This window comes from Pinus tabuliformis, chromosome 6 (assembly GCF_031772625.1).
Source record: "Pinus tabuliformis cultivar Carrire ecotype Pingquan chromosome 6, CPIR1, whole genome shotgun sequence".
NCBI lineage: Eukaryota > Viridiplantae > Streptophyta > Pinopsida > Pinales > Pinaceae > Pinus > Pinus tabuliformis.
In genome coordinates, this window is record NC_142292.1 from 954,601,263 (window position 1) to 954,619,996 (window position 18,734).

At 36.3% G+C, this 18,734-nt stretch overlaps 1 protein-coding gene across 1 annotated transcript; it reads right to left on the reverse strand.

Moving 5' to 3' along the window:
• Nucleotides 1–16,760: 16,760 nt before the first annotated feature.
• Nucleotides 16,761–17,387, reverse strand: LOC149262117 (uncharacterized). The gene has a single exon (XM_089374920.1). The coding sequence runs from the start codon at nucleotides 17,385–17,387 to the stop codon at nucleotides 16,761–16,763; it is 627 nt and encodes a 208-aa protein (XP_089231046.1).
• Between the last annotated feature and the right edge of the window lie 1,347 nt (nucleotides 17,388–18,734).

An 18,734-nucleotide genomic window follows, 5' to 3' on the forward strand; every position in this document is an offset into this window, starting at 1 on the left:
CGAGCTACAAGCCTTGCTTTATATTTCTTAATGCTGCCATCAATTCCATGTTTGATATTGAATAGCCATTTTGAAGTCACAATAGATTTCCCTTTCGGTCTAGGTATAATATCCCATACATCATTTTTCATAATAGATTTATATTCTTTAGCCATAGCATCCTTCCAAACTTGTTCTTTTACAACTTCTTCGAGAGAGGACAGTTCAACTAGAATCATAGTGCTCATAGCAGTAACATAACCATGATACCTGCATGGTTGCTTCCTTTCCCTAAATGATATATGAATGGGGACATTTCTTTCAGTATACTATAAAGTATCGCAGAGCCAAAGTGGTCTCTTCCTAGAGGGAGAATCACTTGGAGGAGGATCTAACGGATCCATAGGCTTTATGGGATCATCAACCATATCGGACTCAAGCATGGACGAACCATCCAGAATATCCCAGTCATCATTCTCTTCCTTGGGAGGAGGAGGTGGAGGAAGATCTCTTGCTTTTCCAAGAGCTGCATCTTCATCAAATGTTACGTCCCTACTAATTTCGACCTTCCTCTGACCAGGAATATAAATTCTATATGCTTTAGAATTTTCACAATAACCCACAAACATACATTTTCTACCTGTAGCTTCCAATTTGTTCCTTTTGTCCTTCGGCACATGAAAATATATGGGGCATCCAAATACACGAAGATGGTTGATATTAGGCTTGATACCTATGAATATTTCTTCAGGAGTCTTGTTTTCTAATGCTTGATGAGGCACCCTGTTTTGAACATATACAACAGTAGATGTAGCTTCAGCCCAAAGGAACTTTGGCACCTTTTGATCATGGAGCATAGCACGGGAAACTTCTAATATAGACATGTTCTTCCTTTCATCTAGACCATTATTTTCAGGAGTATATGGCACAATCATTTCCTTCTTGATTCTATCTTTCTTGCAAAATGCTATAAATTCTTTTGATATGTATTCCCCTCCATTGTCAGACCTGGAGACTTTGATTCTCTTTCCTGATTGATTTTCGATCAAGGCTTTGAATTCCTTGAATGTTTCAAAGGCTTCATCCTTGTGCTTAAGATAGTATATCCATGTCTTTCTTGAGAAGTCATCAATAAAGGTGATGTAGTAGAGATGACCACCAACATAATGTATAGGCATCAAACCACATATATCAGAATGAATGAGATGGAGGATGTCATTTGTCTTGTTCTTACTAGAGGGAAATACCCCCTTGTTTTCTTTCCACTTGCACAACCTAGACAAACTCCATCATGATGAGATTGAACATCGGGAATACCAGAGACCAATTTATTCAACTTCAGAAGTGCATCATAGTGTAGATGAGCCAGTTTGTGGTGCCATAATTCACTCAAATGATTGGTATTATGAACCAATGCTAGGAGAGTTCTTCTAGTGACACTATAAAGTCCTTCAAATCTCGATCCTAGTGTGAAGTCATCTCTCATAGGTGAATCGGTATGCCAATTTAAAACTTTACCTTTGATGAAGGCAAACCTCATCCCTTTATCTTCCAATGTGGATATAGATACCTGATTCTTCATTAATCTAGGTACATACATAACATCATTCAATAGAATAGATTCCCCAGAATTCAACTGAATTTTGATGGACCCAAAGCCTTCACGGGATGAGTGGAGTTGTATCCAAGAATGATATTTAGCTTAGTCTCCCTCTCTGGCAGATTAGAGAGGAATTCCCTGTAACTAGAGAAATGATGAGTGGCCCCACTATCAACCAACCAACTATCCCACGAATCTAGTGGAGAAGAACTAGTAAGAGAAGAAATAAGAATGTATTCATATTTATTTACAGTGTTACATTCATAACTGGGAGCTCTTGAATTCTTTTGAGGAGGATGATCTTCTTCACGACTGCTTGAGGATCATCTTCTTCTTATTTCATCTCTTCTGTCACGGTTATTTCTTTTATTGTATTTTCTTCTTTTGTTATTTTAGTTGCCTCTAGTGTTGTAACGTGGCCTATTTCCTTTCTCATAACAGTCTCGTGCATAATGACCCTTCTTGTGGAAATTGAAGCATTCAACATGAGGTATCAATTTGTCATTCCTTCCTTTTGTATTTTGAGAAGGAGGCTTCCTTGATGAACATCCTCTTTGATCCTTCCTTTTTTCGTGACTGATATATGCAGCGAGATCTCCCTCTTCATGCTTTTGAATCCTTCCTCTTGTTATCATCCTTGATTCTTCTTGAGTGAGCTTCTCAACGATTTCATCAAATGACGGAAGGAAATTGCTATTGTTGATTGTAGTAATGAAGGTTTCCCAAATAGTGGGGAGACCTCTACGATTCACAACTACTAACTCCTTGTCAGGTACATTTTCTCCAACTCTTTGCAATTGATCTCTAAGGCGAGAGATCCTCATAATGCAAGATTGGACATCTTCCCCTTTGTTCATCTTAGTTTCCTTGAGTTGATCTTTCAAGATGATGATCTCATTCAGGTTGTTCACTTCATACATGTCGGTTATCTTTTCATATGTATCTTTAGAATTTCTTAAATTCCCAACATATGCAAGTAAATGACCTTGTAAACAATCAACTATAATTTTCTTTTCTTTGGACTCACCTTTCTCATAACTGTTACTGAGGGAAGAAGAAGCATTTTTTGGAGGCTTGGGAACCTTCCTTGAATGAATTCTAGCACATCATTGCTATTAGATATGATTTTCAATCTGACTTTCCATGCGGCAAAGTTTGATGCATCACCCAACTTTTCATGCTCCTTGAAGGTCGAGGACAACATCTTGATCTTGACTAGGTAATATGTTTTCTGAAAGAAAGGGCATCAATGCTTATCTTCTTTTGGGCTTGTCCTTCACCGCAGCTCTAATACCATGTTAAATTTTTTGATTGTTCTATGTTGTATCAGTTACTTTAGCCCAATTTAACTTTTCATTAACAATGCATCCAATTATTAGCAGTATAATCAATCATAAACGTAATTGAAGAAAGAACAATATATGCAGTGAAAAAGAAGACAAAAACACAACCATAAGAGACAACAGATTGGTCCAAGACCAGGGAAAAACCCCACAAGGGGGAAACCCTTTCAAATCTTCTTCTTTAGTAGATCATCATAAAAATATTTCAGCAGAGAGTACAATGAGCTCAATACATATGTTTGCAGTGGATACTAACAAATAATATCTACATATCTACAGATCTATATAATAGTAGAGAGAAACCTAGATCTACCAGATCATTAAAGTCAACTGAAGCCAAGATGTCAAACCCTAGATCTGAACTCTGGTCGCCTTCATCAAAACTGTCTATGTGCGACCGAAACACCTTGGTCACTCTATCAAATATTGTATGAGGGTGACTATGACTGCTCAATCACTCTCAGGAAGTCTCTGTGTATGCGACCACGGTGCAACACACCTAAAACCATTATTTTCTTCCTTACAGTTGTTTTGTGAGTGTCCGGGATGGCCTAGACGCTCTCAGGATGACTCTGTGTGAGCGTCCGGGGACCTAAACCTTCCGATATGCTTCTGAACCCTTAGTCGCTCACACAAGCTTGTATCCCAGCGTCCAAAGAGCCTTAGTCACCCTCTTTCCCACTATGTGCTAGTGTCTAGGCACCAAAATTCTTCGTCATGTGCCAACGTCCGAGATCTAGAAAACCCTAACACAGAGCGCACTTTTCACCTGTGATTTCGGACCTTGTTCGAACTCCTTCCGATCAACCATTGCGAGCCAATAAAAAATAGAAGATAGAAAATGACTTGATCAATTTGATGAAATTAACTTGAGGTCACTTTTATTTATAGGCTTTCTTGAGGGCTTACTTGGAGTTAAGATTGACTCAAGCTGTTACCCATGTGGTTAGGGTTGACCCATTCCGTAATGTATGTATGAATAAAATAATTCAAAACTTAACTTCCGCTTAACCAAATTAGGTGATCGTTAGGTTGATTTTGGTCCTCTCAAAAAGAGGAATTTAATGCAAGCATCATATTGGGCATTTGAGTTTTTAAATGTGGAATTTTACCCTTGTTGCAAAAATTAACACCTGCAAGATAGCTTGACCGGATTCTAACTAAGCATTTCAGTAAACACTCAACAATAGTGTTGAAAATACACATCCATACTCATACTATAGAAATGAATTTCAAATCTAAATAATTTATTTACAATAATAGAGAAAGCAATAGCGTTGTGCATTTTATTACAGAAATAAATCTTATTATAAAAATGAATCAATTACATAAAACATCAGAGAATTACAATAGTGCAGCTCCTTTGTTGTCTCTAAATTAATTCCCTGTCTGCACAAATGGATTTGATCTCACTACAATAGTGCAAAAGAGTCTTAACTCCTATACAAATAGGTTATAAGATTTGGTATTGCTCTACCTCTTTTCTCTCGGATTCGAATCTCCATTTCTCGCAATTAGAGAGGGGTATTTATACATAGTGGAAATATTAATAGTCCCCCTCTATTTCTCAACAATTGAGTTAATTAAAAGAAAATGAAACAAATTGATTCCTTTGGTTGGGGTTTCGACCAAATGTAGATGGCTCTCTAATAAGTTTTCCCAGCTTGTTTCGAACTTATAGGTGGAATTCAACTGCTTGAACAACTTCTGTTTATTAAAAAAAACAATTGCCACCTAGAGGGGTTTCTTTGGAAATATTGATTGGATCTATTCACCATCGTTAGCCATGGAAGCTTCTCTGTCAAAATAAAACATATTTAGTTTTTTTTTAACGAGATTTTTCTTTTTTAAATGTCGAAAAACAAAATTAAACGATAAAATGTGAAGAACTATATTTATGCCCCAAAACCATATAAATTGCAATTTTTAAAATTTATACAATGGCCCATATGAGGTGATAAGTGGAAGATGTTAATAGGTATTAGAGAAATGGATATCAGAACTTTTAACAATGGAAATAATATAAAACTTGCGATATTGGGTGACTCCAATATGGAGTTGATGCGATATCGTATTAAAGTCCCTTTAATAACTTTATCAGGTCCATTATATGAGAGATTTGATATCGGGGGTTTTACAATTGTTACCGTTTAAAATTTATGATATACAGGTGGACGCGATATTCTAATTAGACCATTGTTAATATGCACATCGGGTTCGACATATTAGAGCTTGGCAGATATCAGAAGTTGGAAAAGCAAAGTGTATTGGGATATCGATGGATTGGAATATCGCAATATCGGTGAATTGGAATATCTCAGTTGGATATCATAGGGAGTGTTTTATTAGATTTTTTTCTAAATGTGTCTCCAAAGGAAATCTCTGATATGTCTTACCTCCGATATGTGGGAGTGAAAACAATGACGTGGCAATCAAGGTCCTCCGACAACCACTTTATTATATAGTTCCGGAAGTTATATGGCCACTTTATTATATTAATTTGATTATTGAAAAGAGTCACTTTATGGATGGACTTTGAATATCAGGGATTTCAAATGAATTCCTTTGTTATTAAACCTCTGATATATTAATATGTGCACCATTTTTTTTTAATTAAGGCTTAAAGCCTATCAATGATTCTTGGTCTCAGGGGCTATGTATAGAATAAAAATAAAATATTTACAATTGAAAATTAATTATCTTCAAATAAATAAATTTATGAAACAAAAGTAATGTACAATTTATAAATTTTTATAGGCCAAGGTAGTAAAAAATATCCAATCTTCAATTAGGCACCATTTACAAAACAAATAACGAAATGATATCAAACGAGTTTTGATAGGAAGACAAAAATAGATCAAAATCATTGGAGAAATCCAAACTCAGAAAATTAGAAAGTGACATGACCAAGATTCAATCAAAGGGTCCCCATAATGAGATTAAGTGAATAATGCGGGGGGGGGGGTGGTTGTGTTTTTATCACAACAATGGTGATACACTGGGAATAACCATTTATCTCCAGTCTATTATTAATGAAATCATAAAATGAAAATGAGCAAGGCTGAATAAAATCAAATGCTAAGATTCAAACTCTATGAAATCCATCAAAACAAAGTTTACAATAACCATTAATTAATGACAATATAAACTGAAGGACAAAATTTTAACATTGTCTTTAGTAAGAAAGATGAACTCTCATTGTCACAGGTAGAGCCACTGTTTCCAATAGGCATCCATAGCCTCGACAGGGTTACCTTTTTAACCCAAAGGAATGTTAGTATCCCATATACTATTTAGTATTTCAGAGAAGACATATTTCATTAATAACTCTGAAAAACACTTTCCTCGCTTGGTGACGAGATATGACAATGTCATTCACCATTGTTGATAGTCATGAACAAGTCGACTTGTGATGAGACCTCTTGTCTTACAACGAAGTGTTGTGAGCCATTATCCTGACTTGGTGACCAGATATGATAATGTCATAACAATCAAAGCCCATGATCATGGTAGGTTGGCTCATTACAGAGACCCCCTATCTTTCAGGTTTTTCACACAACTTTTAATTTATACTCTGATAATTTGTGCTAATAGATGGGGAGACAATTCCTCTCCTTAAGAGATGGGGATGACATGGAAAATTTATAGAATACTAAATTGGTGTTTTTCTTTTGTAACCTTAGTATCTATTTTAGGATATGGCTTATTGTAAAGTATTTTTCTTATGTGTATTAAGGTAAGAGAGAATTCAAATACTAATAGAAGATAATGATGTCAAAACCTCAATATAAGCCTAAAAAATCACAGTTTAATGGTCTTCCTTTTATGCTTCCTTTTACTAATGGATTCCATTAGATGAGAGTAAAAATTTCCCAAGTATTAACCAAAGTTAGGTTAAAAAGAACTCTTTAAAAAGGCTTGGTAATTTTACTTAAATCAATTCGAGGCAACGGTCAAAGTGGCACTCAAGGGATTGCAGGGGGTATAAGTGAGATGTTATTAATTCAAACCCAAAGTCAAGAGCCAAGAGAAACTAGAAAAACCCAAAAACAATCAACCACAAAAAGAAAAACATAAGATAAACAATACTCAACTTAAATAAGTAAAAAAAATGATCTTGGCATAAGAAATTATGTTTCTTGTTAAGAAAGAAGCCAAGAATTTTAATGTTATCTTGCTTAGTAAGTTAGTTATTCACTAAATAAATTTCTAATTTAATGGGGAGTTGCAAAAAAAAATTGCTTTTAAAAGTTCAAACAAGGTTAATTTCCTTTTATAAGTCTGGGTTCCAAATAAAATATAAAGTCTTCATAATCAATGTTTTATAATAAATGAAAGCTTTGGAAATGAGAAAGAAAATCACCCTGAATGCGTTTTGGCAATTATCCTCATTAAAATTTTCACAACTGCTTTATTGATCTTCCAAATTATTCCAAATAAATCCTGCAGGAAGACAAACAAACATAAGGAAGAAACAACTAAAGGAAAAGAAGAACAAATCGAAATAAAACAATCAAATGATGCATACTTGGAAGAATTTGGTGATAAGTTTACCTCATTTATCTTCATCTTCTTCCATGTATTTCTTAAAAATGTTTAAAATCATTTTTTATTCAATCTACAATACATTAACAAAAACAAATCTAATATATCCCTAATCCTAATCTAAAAAGTAGATTAAGACTAGGTGAAATCAAAATTCTAGTGTAACCATGCTCTAAGCTTTATTTCTGCATGCATGCAACCAAAAAATGTCAGCAAAAATAAAACTATAGCTGAAACATAAAAAAAAAATGAAACACACTACGTGTTTTTAAAATTGAAAAAATAAAAATAAAATTATTTACAAAATACTTCCCTTGAAACTCTTCCAAATATTAGTCAGAAATGTTATTTTCAAAAGAATTGAGTGGATAGCAAAGAGAAAGATTTTTGAAAAGAATGCATGGCTGGTCAAAATGTATAGATGTACTCTCAAGTGTTATCATTCGTGTAAAATGCATTTGGAAATCTGAAATCAATTGTCCAATCATAAGATAGAACCTCAACCTAAGAAGAAATTGAAATAGATGATTGAAATTTTGAAATTGATTATTGCATGTACTAATTAATGCATTTGACGAGAGTGTGGAACTTTGTTGCTCAAGATGCCAGTGTAGTATGTGCAAAAAATCAAAAATAAAATTGAACAAAGAAAGAAATTGAAAAGAATGAGAGAAAGGTAATTTGTAATATACATCTATGCTACAAATTATGTTACAACATAGTGGGAGTTTCTTTACATAGATTTCTTTTTTACAAGTGATTATGAATTTAAAATCATTATTATCTTCAAGATTAAAACTGCAAGAAGGTACATTATCATTGTAGGATTGAGAAATCGGAGTTGATTTATAATCATTGAAATCATTATGACTATGAGAGGAAGTGTTTGAACTGTTATATTTTTCACTTTCAAAAATATATTCATTTGAGGATTGGGAATCAATTAAAACATATTTTGAAGATGAAGAAGAACCAAGTTCAATATTTTCATTGTCATAAATAGCTTTATTAGTGTCTTCCTTGGTATGTGATTCTTCATTAGAATTACAAGGAAGAGAAATTAAATACTTAAAATAGATCGTTAATTTATGTTCAGGAGGTAAGTCATTGGATTTAAAGAGCATTAATGTCAATTTAAATTTAACTGAAAATTTATTCAAGGGATCACCTTCGGTCCTATGCAATTCACGTAGTTGTTTGCATACCTTTTTGTAGTTGTACCATTGAAAATCCCGAAGGAACATAGTTGCAAACTCATCCCAGATGTATAATGAGGAAAATGGAAGTGAAAGACACCAGTCTTTTGCTTGTACTATCAAATTATATGTGAAAATTCTGCCAAGATCAACCTCATCAATATTAAATTTTTGAGAATTTGAAATGAATTGAAAAAGGTGATTGAAGGAAAAAGACTTACCATTGAACTTTACCTTTGACAATGTTTTAAATCCCTTGATTGGAGTAGTGTTTGATTGTGATACACTAAAGCATCTCCAAGGAGGTTTTTTGGAGGAACCCATAATTCAAATTTTAAAATTATGCAATAAAATTTAGCAAACAATTTAAAACAAACCCTCCTTCTAACGCCAAAAATGTTGATCGGAAAAAATGACCTTTCAACATTTTAAGGGAGACCACCCGGTCGGGAACTTTAAACAGTTCATTTTCCATTAAAAGGGTGGTTTCGATTGGTTCTACTGGGTCCAGTTACCCTCTCTCTATCTCTACTAGCTTAAAGTATGACTTTCACCTACTAATAGAGAAGAGACATTAAATCGACTCTTCTTGTTGATCAGGCAAGAAAGTGATCCTTAAGATGACTTTATGGCCTAGCCAAACCACTCTAAAGACTGCCCCTGTATGAGGGGACTTCTAGGATGCAAAAAGTAGAACTACATGCAAATTATAATCTAAGATGCATCTAATACTAGAACTAGCTTTATTGAAGGAATAATTAGTCCTTCCTTCAATCAAGAGCAAGCTAAAAGAATGGGAAAATAAGAAATTTGGAATTGAAATGAGATAAAGGAAATAGACCAGGGAAATATTTCACAAGATCTAATCCTTGTTAAATAATATATAAACAACTAAATTCATAATAAATATTTACCAGACACTTAACTATAAATAACTCCAACTCCTAATAAAACATATGCATAAGAACAAAAATATTCATGTCACAATACTAAAATAGTTCAAATACATGACATGTGGAAAGAAGGACATCTATAAGATTAAACTGTTAGATAGCTAGTAGCTCAAGGAGATAAAGGTTTGTCCTTATGCAAGTTCTAGTTTCGAAACTCATTTTTGATTAACCTTGCAAGATACCTTGACCAGATTCTAAATGATAATTTCAGTAAACAATCAACAATAGTGCTGAAAAGCCACATACATACTCATACTCCATAAATGAATTTGAAATATGAAGAATTTATTTTCAATAATAGAGCAAGCAATAGTGTTGTACATATGATTACATAAATAAATCTTATTATAAAAATGAATCAATTACATAAAACATCAGAGAATTACAATAGTGCAGGTCCTCTGTTATCTCTAAATTGATTCCTTGTCTGCACAGATGGATCCGATCTCACTACAATAGTGAAAATGAGTCTTAAATCCTTCTATACAAATAGGCTATAAGCTCTAGTATTACTCTGCCTCTTTTCTCTCGGATTCAAATCTCCCTTTCTCACAATCAGAGATGGGTATTTATACATAGTGGAAATATTAATAGTCCCCCTCTATTTCTCAACAACTGAGTTAATTAAAAGAAAATGAAACAAAATGATTCCTTCGGTTGGGGTTCTGGCCAAATGTAGATGGCCACAGTTGAGAAAAATGCCCAATTTAGTTTGCTCTCTGATAAGTTTGTCCAGCTTGTTTCAAACTGATAGGTGGAATTCAATTGCTTCAACATCTTCTGTTTAGTAAAACAAATTGTCGTCACTTGGGATTTCTTCAGCCATGGAAGCTTCTCTATCAAAATAAAACAAAATTAGTTTTTTTTTTTAACGATCTTTTTCTTTTTTAAATGTCGAAGAAAAAAACTTAAACCATAAAATGTGAAGAACTATATTTATGCCCCAAAACCATATAAACCATGACTTTTTAAATTTATACAATAGTGGCCCATAAGAGGTGACAAGTGGCATATGTTAATAGGTATTAGAGAAATGGACATCGAAACTTTTAACAATGGCAATAATATAAAACTTGCGATATTGGGCAGCTCCAATATGGAGCAGATGCGATATCATATTCAAATACCTTTAATAACTTTATCAGGTCCATTATATCGAAGCCTTGTATCATAGATTTGACATCGGGGGTTTTAAAATTGTTACCATTGAAAAGCTATGATATACAGGCAGACATGATATTCCAATTAGACCATCGTTAATACGCATATCAGGTCTGACATATCGGAGCCTGGAAGATATCAGAAGTCAGAGAAGCAACTTGTATGAGCATATCGGTGGATTGGAATATCACAATATCGGAGGATTGGAATATCGCAATATAGGTGGATTGGAATTTCACAATATCGGTAGATTGGAATATCAAAATATCTGCGGATTGGAATATCGCAATATCAGCAAATTGGAATATCGAAATTGGAGATCAGAGGGAGTGTTGTATTAGAGTTTTTTTAAATGTGTCTCGAAAAGAAATCTTTGATATGAATTATCTCCGATATGTGGGAGTGGAAAAAATGACGTGGCATGTGGGCCCTATGACAACCGCTTTATTATATAGTTTCGGAAGTTATATGGCCAATTTATTATATTCATTTTATTATTGAAAAGAGCCACTTTATGGATTGGAATTTGAATATTAGGGATTCCAAATGAATTCCTCTGATATTAAAGCTTCGATATATTAATATGTGCACCACTTGTTTTTTAATTAAGGGTTAAATCCTATGAATGATTTTTGGTCTCGAGGGCTATGTATAGAATAAAAACAAAATCTTTACAATTGAAAATTATTTATCTTCAAATAAATAAATTTATGAAACAAAAATAATGCACAATTTATACATTTTAGTAGGCCAAGGGAGTAAAAAATATCCAATCTTCAATTAGGTGCCATTTACAAACCAAACAACCAAATGAGATCAAACGAGTTTTGATAGGAAGACAAAAACAGACCAAACTCATTGGAGAAATCCAAACTCAGAAAATTAAAAAGCGACATGACCAATATTCAATCAAAGGGTCCCCATAATGAGAATTAAGTGAATAATGGGGGTGGTTGTGTTTTTATCACAACACGTCCCCACTTATGTTCAATTCCTGCAAGTAACGTGTTGATCTCTTAATGAGTATATCATTGTAATGGCTTCATACTATCCTTGAAATGAATAACTTGTGATGTGTTGCATCAAACTATTTCTAAAAGAAATATTTTGTGATCTTTTCTTAATATTTTTTTTTCAAATGCATAAAATTCTTAATTATATCATGCCATGACTTGTGATATTGCATGTATATAACTCATGTGAATATAAATGCTTTATTTTCTCAACTCCATAAAATGAAAAATGTTTCAAAGTACAACTTGTATCAATCTATTGGATCTTAGTACAATTTGAAATAAAAATAAAAATAAAAAAATTATACCTTATGTTAAATCTCCCCCATAACTCATTCCAATAAATAATCCTACATTTACGACACTATGCCAATGTGTATACAAATTTTCATGAAGCAATAACGAGTCATTTAAGCAAAGGATACTCTCCCATTATATAATTTGTAAACATGACTTCTCATGTAAAGGATTTCTACATTCACAAGAAGCTTGATAGATTGTCCACTAACCAACCTTGTTTTTTTTTGTCAAGTGGTCTGAGTTCTCCATAGATTACATCAAGCTTGACATGTGGCTTAAGAAACCGTGACCCAGGGGCATATAAGCCATCAAAATAACCTGGGGATCGCACCCAGTCTGGGCCACACCAACCCTAAACATGATTGGATTATTTCCAACGGAGTTTCGAACCTGTCACCTTCACATCATAGAGTGACTTAATAGTACACCCCATCACCATCTATTCTATGTCACATGGACAATCAACCTTGTGATATAATGGGAAGTGCTCATCCAGAGGAATTTCAAGGAGTTTTAGGATGATTGGGGAATGCATTGTAGGGCTCAACTGCGAGATATGTTTGGGGGCTACTATGTTGATCCTTGCAAGAAAATGTAGAGGTTGATAGATCTAATAACAAGACAATACATGAAGATTATCATATTATGAATCATGGATGCTTATGGATAACTAACACCTTTTATTGAGTATTGAATGACATGAATTGACATTATTTGTTTCAAGATTCTCTTCTACTCACCAAAATATGGATCGAATGTGTATTAATGATACTGATTTAAGACATCCTATAACAATTGAAAAAAATATCAACTAAAGTCTACCTCTATTAATTCAAATTATATGATTTTTTTTTAAATGTAACCATTATTGTAAATTAATTATTAACTAATAAAATTAATCACTATTTTCTATCACATAGTTGTTGATTTTATTTTTTTAATAATATTTTATTTTTTGAAATTAACAATTACATTATAAATTATATTATTAAATCAATACCATATTTTTTTTGCAGGGAAAAAATCGTAATTTTCATTATAGTGGAAAATTATATGTTGTAGATTCCTGATTGGCATATGCAAAACGAGTGACCAAAGTCATCAATAAGCAGAAAAGTCTGTAATAGTCTATACAAAAAACCCAGAAGTGGGTGAACCATCATGTGTCTGTAAGCATATACATATATTTACAAAATTGCAAAATTTAGTGAAAAAGTCACCATTAGTGAGTCTCTGTTCAGTTCTCAAAAATAAAACTATAATAAGTTAGGGCCTATCAACCCTCTGCAAGTCCTGATCAATATAAGGCTTGTGGTAAAACTGGTAGATCTTCTCCTGTCTTTCCTCACGGATCACCCATTCCCTTATGGGATGGTGTGTTGCCCCTTTAGAAATATTATCTACAAGTTGGTTGCGCTCCTTGTAAATATGAGAACATGAAATCTGATCAAATTGAGAGTTTAACAACAATGCATCATCTAATATGTTCCTGAGTGAATGAAAATGGCATGTAGTAATGTAGTTGAACCAATTAATGACAATCTTAGAGTCCCAAAATACTTGTAAATGTCGACAGTTTTTGTATAATGCAAAGTATAAAAGATGTTGAAGCGATAGGAGCTCAGCAAAATTGTTTGTGCCAGCACCCAAACCCATGCGAATACTGAAAAAATGTGTCTCAGATAAGTGTAGTAAAATGCCCCCTCCACACCCTTGGTCTTGTGCAGAGCCGTCAAAGTAGGCCCATGGGTGAGCTTGATCTATGGCCTCCGGAGTGATAGTACAGATCGAGATAGCCTGTTCATCATCCACAATTTCATTGTAACTGTTACATATTTTCGAGATAATGAGAGGCCATCGAATTTGTTTGCTGTGAAAAATGATGTTGTTTTTGCATATCCATATATTCCAACACATGATTAAAGGGAGATTTCGGGCTTTCATGGTGGGTGCTTCGATCCACCAGCTGTTCCAGGCATTCAGAATACTATCTCCCTCCCATCGCTGATTTATATTAAGCATAGGCAGCACCTGTTCCCAGATTTGTTGCATGATGGTGCAAGATAGGAACAGGTGGTTGTTTGCTTCCTCCTCCCTGCGACATAGTACACACCAAGATGGACCCTAGAAGGAAAATTTTCTAAGGTTTGTTCTTGTTGGAGTCTTATCCATGATTATGTTCCACATTAGGAGACAAGTGCATGACGATCCTTTCAACTTCCAGAGCCAACACCACCAACTTTCCAATGAGATGGGATTATGGGCAGCATGTATGATTGGATAACCATCTTTAGGTGAATAAGTCCCCTTCATGGCAGGAGCCCATATCAGTTCATCCTCATTGTCCCTGAGCCTCACATGAGATTCCTTTAAGGCATCGGTGAATTGCCTCCATGTCCTGCTCCACTGATCCGATATGCCAAGATCTTCAACAGATAGCCAAGCTTGTTGAAAGATGGATGTATTCAAATGGTCCCCTATCTGTGCTATGGAAATCACACCTCTGTGGTTTAGGAATTCTATCAGATCTGATGAAAGGTTGTATAGGTTGCCACAACCAGTCCATGGGTCAGCCCCAATGCGGACAACCAAACCATTGCCAATACGCCAAGTAAGACCGCTTCTTATAATGGGAAGGGTGTGTATGACAACTTTCTAGATCACTGATATTCCTTGCTTGTTCCAAGCAGGTAGCCAAATCCATTCCATAATAGAGCGAGGCTAGATATATTTGTAGGTGACCACCTTCGACCATAGGCTATTGTGCTTCAGGAGGAGCCAGCCTAATTTGGCTGCAAGTGCCTGTGCAAATGCAGAGAGATTCTTGAGGCCCCAACCCCCCCATTTTTTGGGGATTGCAATTCTGATCCATTTAACCCAAGCAAAGGGTTTCCCTTCCTTGTGCCCCCTCCATAAGAAATGACAGCATAATCTTTGTATCTGGGATAAGATACCTTGAGGAATCTAGGCTAGAGACATCCAGTAGACTGGGGTGGCTTCAAGAACAGATTTTATGAGCACCAGATGACTTGCTCTAGATAGTAATCGATGACTCCAATTGTTCAATATTCTTTCCACCTTGGCGACTAACCAAGTCCAATCAACTATTTTGTATCCATGAGATTTAATCCTGAAGCCCAGATATTTCAATCCATCCTCTAGCTGTGTTCTCTGGAAGGGAAATTTAAGGTGAGCATGACAGGTTTCCTGAGGGGTACAAGTAGATAGGGTGATGGTGGATTTGGGCCCATTAATTTCCATCTTGTCGCAAAGTAGAATAAATGCAACACCTCAGAGAGAGTGTTATTGTCTTGTATGCCACCATTGAGGAAAATCAAAATATCATCCACAAATAGCAAGTGCGAAAGAGTGCATTGATCCATGATCTTGAGTCCCTTAAGCCTCCTAGACCTTTTTTTCAATAAGATCAACCTACTTAAACCTTCCATAACAATTAGGAAGAGTAACGGGGATAGTGGGCAGCCCTGTCTGATACCTCTTTCCGCATGGAAAAAATTGGAGGCCGATCCATTAATTAGGGTACCGAAAGAAACAGATGTGATGCAGCACATGATCCATCAAATGAAAAGAATAGGGAAGCCCATATGAGTAAGAATCATCCTTATGAAAAGCCAACTGACATGATCAAAGGCCTTTGAGAGATCTATTTTGAGGATGGCACCTTTCAGCTTCTTCTGTTTGATGGAATGGAGGACCTCCTGGGCTGTGCCTATGGCCTCATGTATCTGACGATTATGGAGAAAAGAAAATTGTTCGGAGGATATATTGTCAGATAGGATCGGCTTGATACGATTGGCAATAATCTTATAAAGGCAATTGTAGAGTGAGATGGGCCAGAAGTCGCTGAAAGATAGAGGGGAGTCTGATTTGGGGATCAGTGCTATGTAGGTAGAGTTTATGGCCTCATACATTCTACCTGTAGATCGGCATTCTTCAATCACCTTGAGTAGGTCTGGGCCAATAATGTCGAAAAATGTTAGGTAGAATTCCACGGACCATCCATCCAGCCCCAGACTTTTATCCTTCTTGAACCACTTCAGGGTGCCCTCCAGTTCCCCCATGGTAATTGGTTTGATAAGGTCCTCCTCAGTGTCTGGCTCCACAAATCTAGGGAAGTTCCCCGCAATACGAATAATATCTGCAAGTGTTGCACCAGGTGGTGCTTTGAATAACTTCTTGAAGTATGTGTTTCCCATCTGAGACAACTGATTATAAGTATTGGTAGTCTACCCTTGTTCTATGGGCATCTACCAAATAGTATTTCATGCCCTCTTTTCGTTAGAAAATTTATGAAAGAACTTGGTGTTTCCATCCCCAACTTGTAGCCATATCGCTATGCTCCTGAGCCTCCATGTCTCTTCCCGATCCAACAAAATCTTGGATTTCTGGGCTTCCAATCCTATTAAGTGTAGTTTAGCTTCAATAGAGGTAAACCCTCTTCCTTGGTCATTCGTTAGCAAATCCAACTGTCTTTCAATATCATTGAGGGTCTGCTCCTCCCTGGCCCTTTTCCCCTTTTCCCAGTCAATAGATAATCTTTTAAGGTTTACCAGATTACGGCAGAAGCCTTCGGCTAAACCTTGATCAGTTGTTAGGGGATGATCGCTCCAATATTCTGATACTAACCTGAGATATTCAAGATCCTTTAACTAGGTCGAGTTAAACTTAAAGGGTGCCCTGGGTTTTTTTGAGGAGCCAACCAATTCTAGATAGATAGGGGAATGGTCAGAGATCCCTCCCGATCCCACCCACTGTCTGTAATTTGTGAGGGTTTTTATCAGGTCTTCATGAATGAGAAACCGATCCAATCTCCTACCTAGTGCTGCATCTCCTGTCCTTCTGTTGTGCCAAGTAGGCATCTTTTTGTTCATGGGGATATCAATGAGGCGGTGTTGCTCCAATAGCAATCCCAGCTGATCCGAGAGTGGATCCAACTGTGAATGATGGCCCCAAGATTCTTCATGACCAATGGTGAAATTTAGATCTCCACCCATTATAGTAGTGTGATCAATCAGGGGGTTTTCGAGAATCTTATGCCAGAAGTCCAGTTTGCTATGATTAGGTGCATATATATTCATAATTCGGAGATTCCTGCCCAGTTCAGCAGAAAAGATATCCATACCCAGGAACCCATGACCACCCCAAGCAGAGATAATCTTGATGGTTCGAGGATTTACCCCAAGAGCAATACCCCTGGATCGCCCAACGACATCCAAAGCCTGAAAACTCCATCCAGGCAGTATGTTTTGTAGGGTCCTAACAATCTGCTCGGCCATACCAAGGGTCTCCTGTAGAAAAATGATATCACAAGGCTCACAACCCATGAGCCTCTTAAGAGCTAATTTTTTGGAAGGGCTAGCTAAACCCCTACAGTTAAAGGATACCCACTTCATGGGGGAACACTTCCAAGGGTGTCCTGTGCTCTAAGTACCCTTTCAATAGTGTTCTTTTTTCCTTGGGCCACATCTGCCCTAGCAATCTTGATGGCTTTGGATATCTTGGAGGGCCTCCACCAGGAGGGTTTGGGGTCGGCTTTAGTGGATGAGATTCCCAATCCCAATGATTTAGGAGGAGCCTGAAGGCGAGGGCAGAGGTTGTATGAATGGGATCCCAAAATAGATGGGGAAACAGGGGGATCACGAAACCCAGGAGTGTGTATAGCCGGTGGTGTAGTGGAGAAGATGGTCAGAGGGGGGTCATTTGCACAAGTGATGGGAGTGGTGATCATGCAGGGAGAAGATGCAGTAGATTCCAGAGAAAAAATCAGTACCCAAAGATGGAGTAGCTGCCACAGCAGACCAAGACCTAGTCATGGGCGGGGAGATAGGCGGAACATGGGCAGAGCATGTTGGCTGAACAGTGTCCCCAGCCACTGCCATTGGACTATCCAAACCTGAGGGCTACTCATCCACGATCGGGTCTTCAGACTGCAGATGTTTCTTGCCCTTGGATGTGGGGGGAGAAGATGGTGAGATAAGCAGGAAATCTTTGTATAGATGCCCAACCTTGTGGCATCTTCTGCACCTGAAGGGTATGCCTTAATAATCCAGGTTTTGCCTGTGTGAGCAATCCTTCCAATGGAGGGTGATCTTCTCCTCCAGACCTTCCCATGTATCCAAGTGAAACAGAATGCATGTCGTCGTCATATTTCCAGTTGATTCATAGGTCCGGTCATGCTCCAAATAGGTTCCTAGTGCATTCCCGATCCGCTTGATGACATCCGGAGACCAAAATTGCATAGGCAGCCCAAGTAATCGAACCCATATCGACCCAGCACCAAGTTGTTCCCTTTAAGGGTCAAATAAGGGATCCCATCTTTTCAACAGAACCGGTGCATATTCAATGTTCCTGAACCTCGAGAGAATCCGGTTTGTGTACTCCTCCCTATGGAAGCTGAGAGCGAACCACCCCCTGCGTGAGGACTCACATGGAGGGTAGTTCTTTGAGTAACAACCCCCAAATCTCCATGGTCGAAAGACGAAGAAGCTCCACTGAGTATATTAATTATTATATTATTAATAAAAACCTTATTATATTAATTACTATATTATTAAATCAAAATTGTATTATATTAATTATTATATTATTAAATGATTTATTTATTTGTTCCTAGCTCGTCTCAA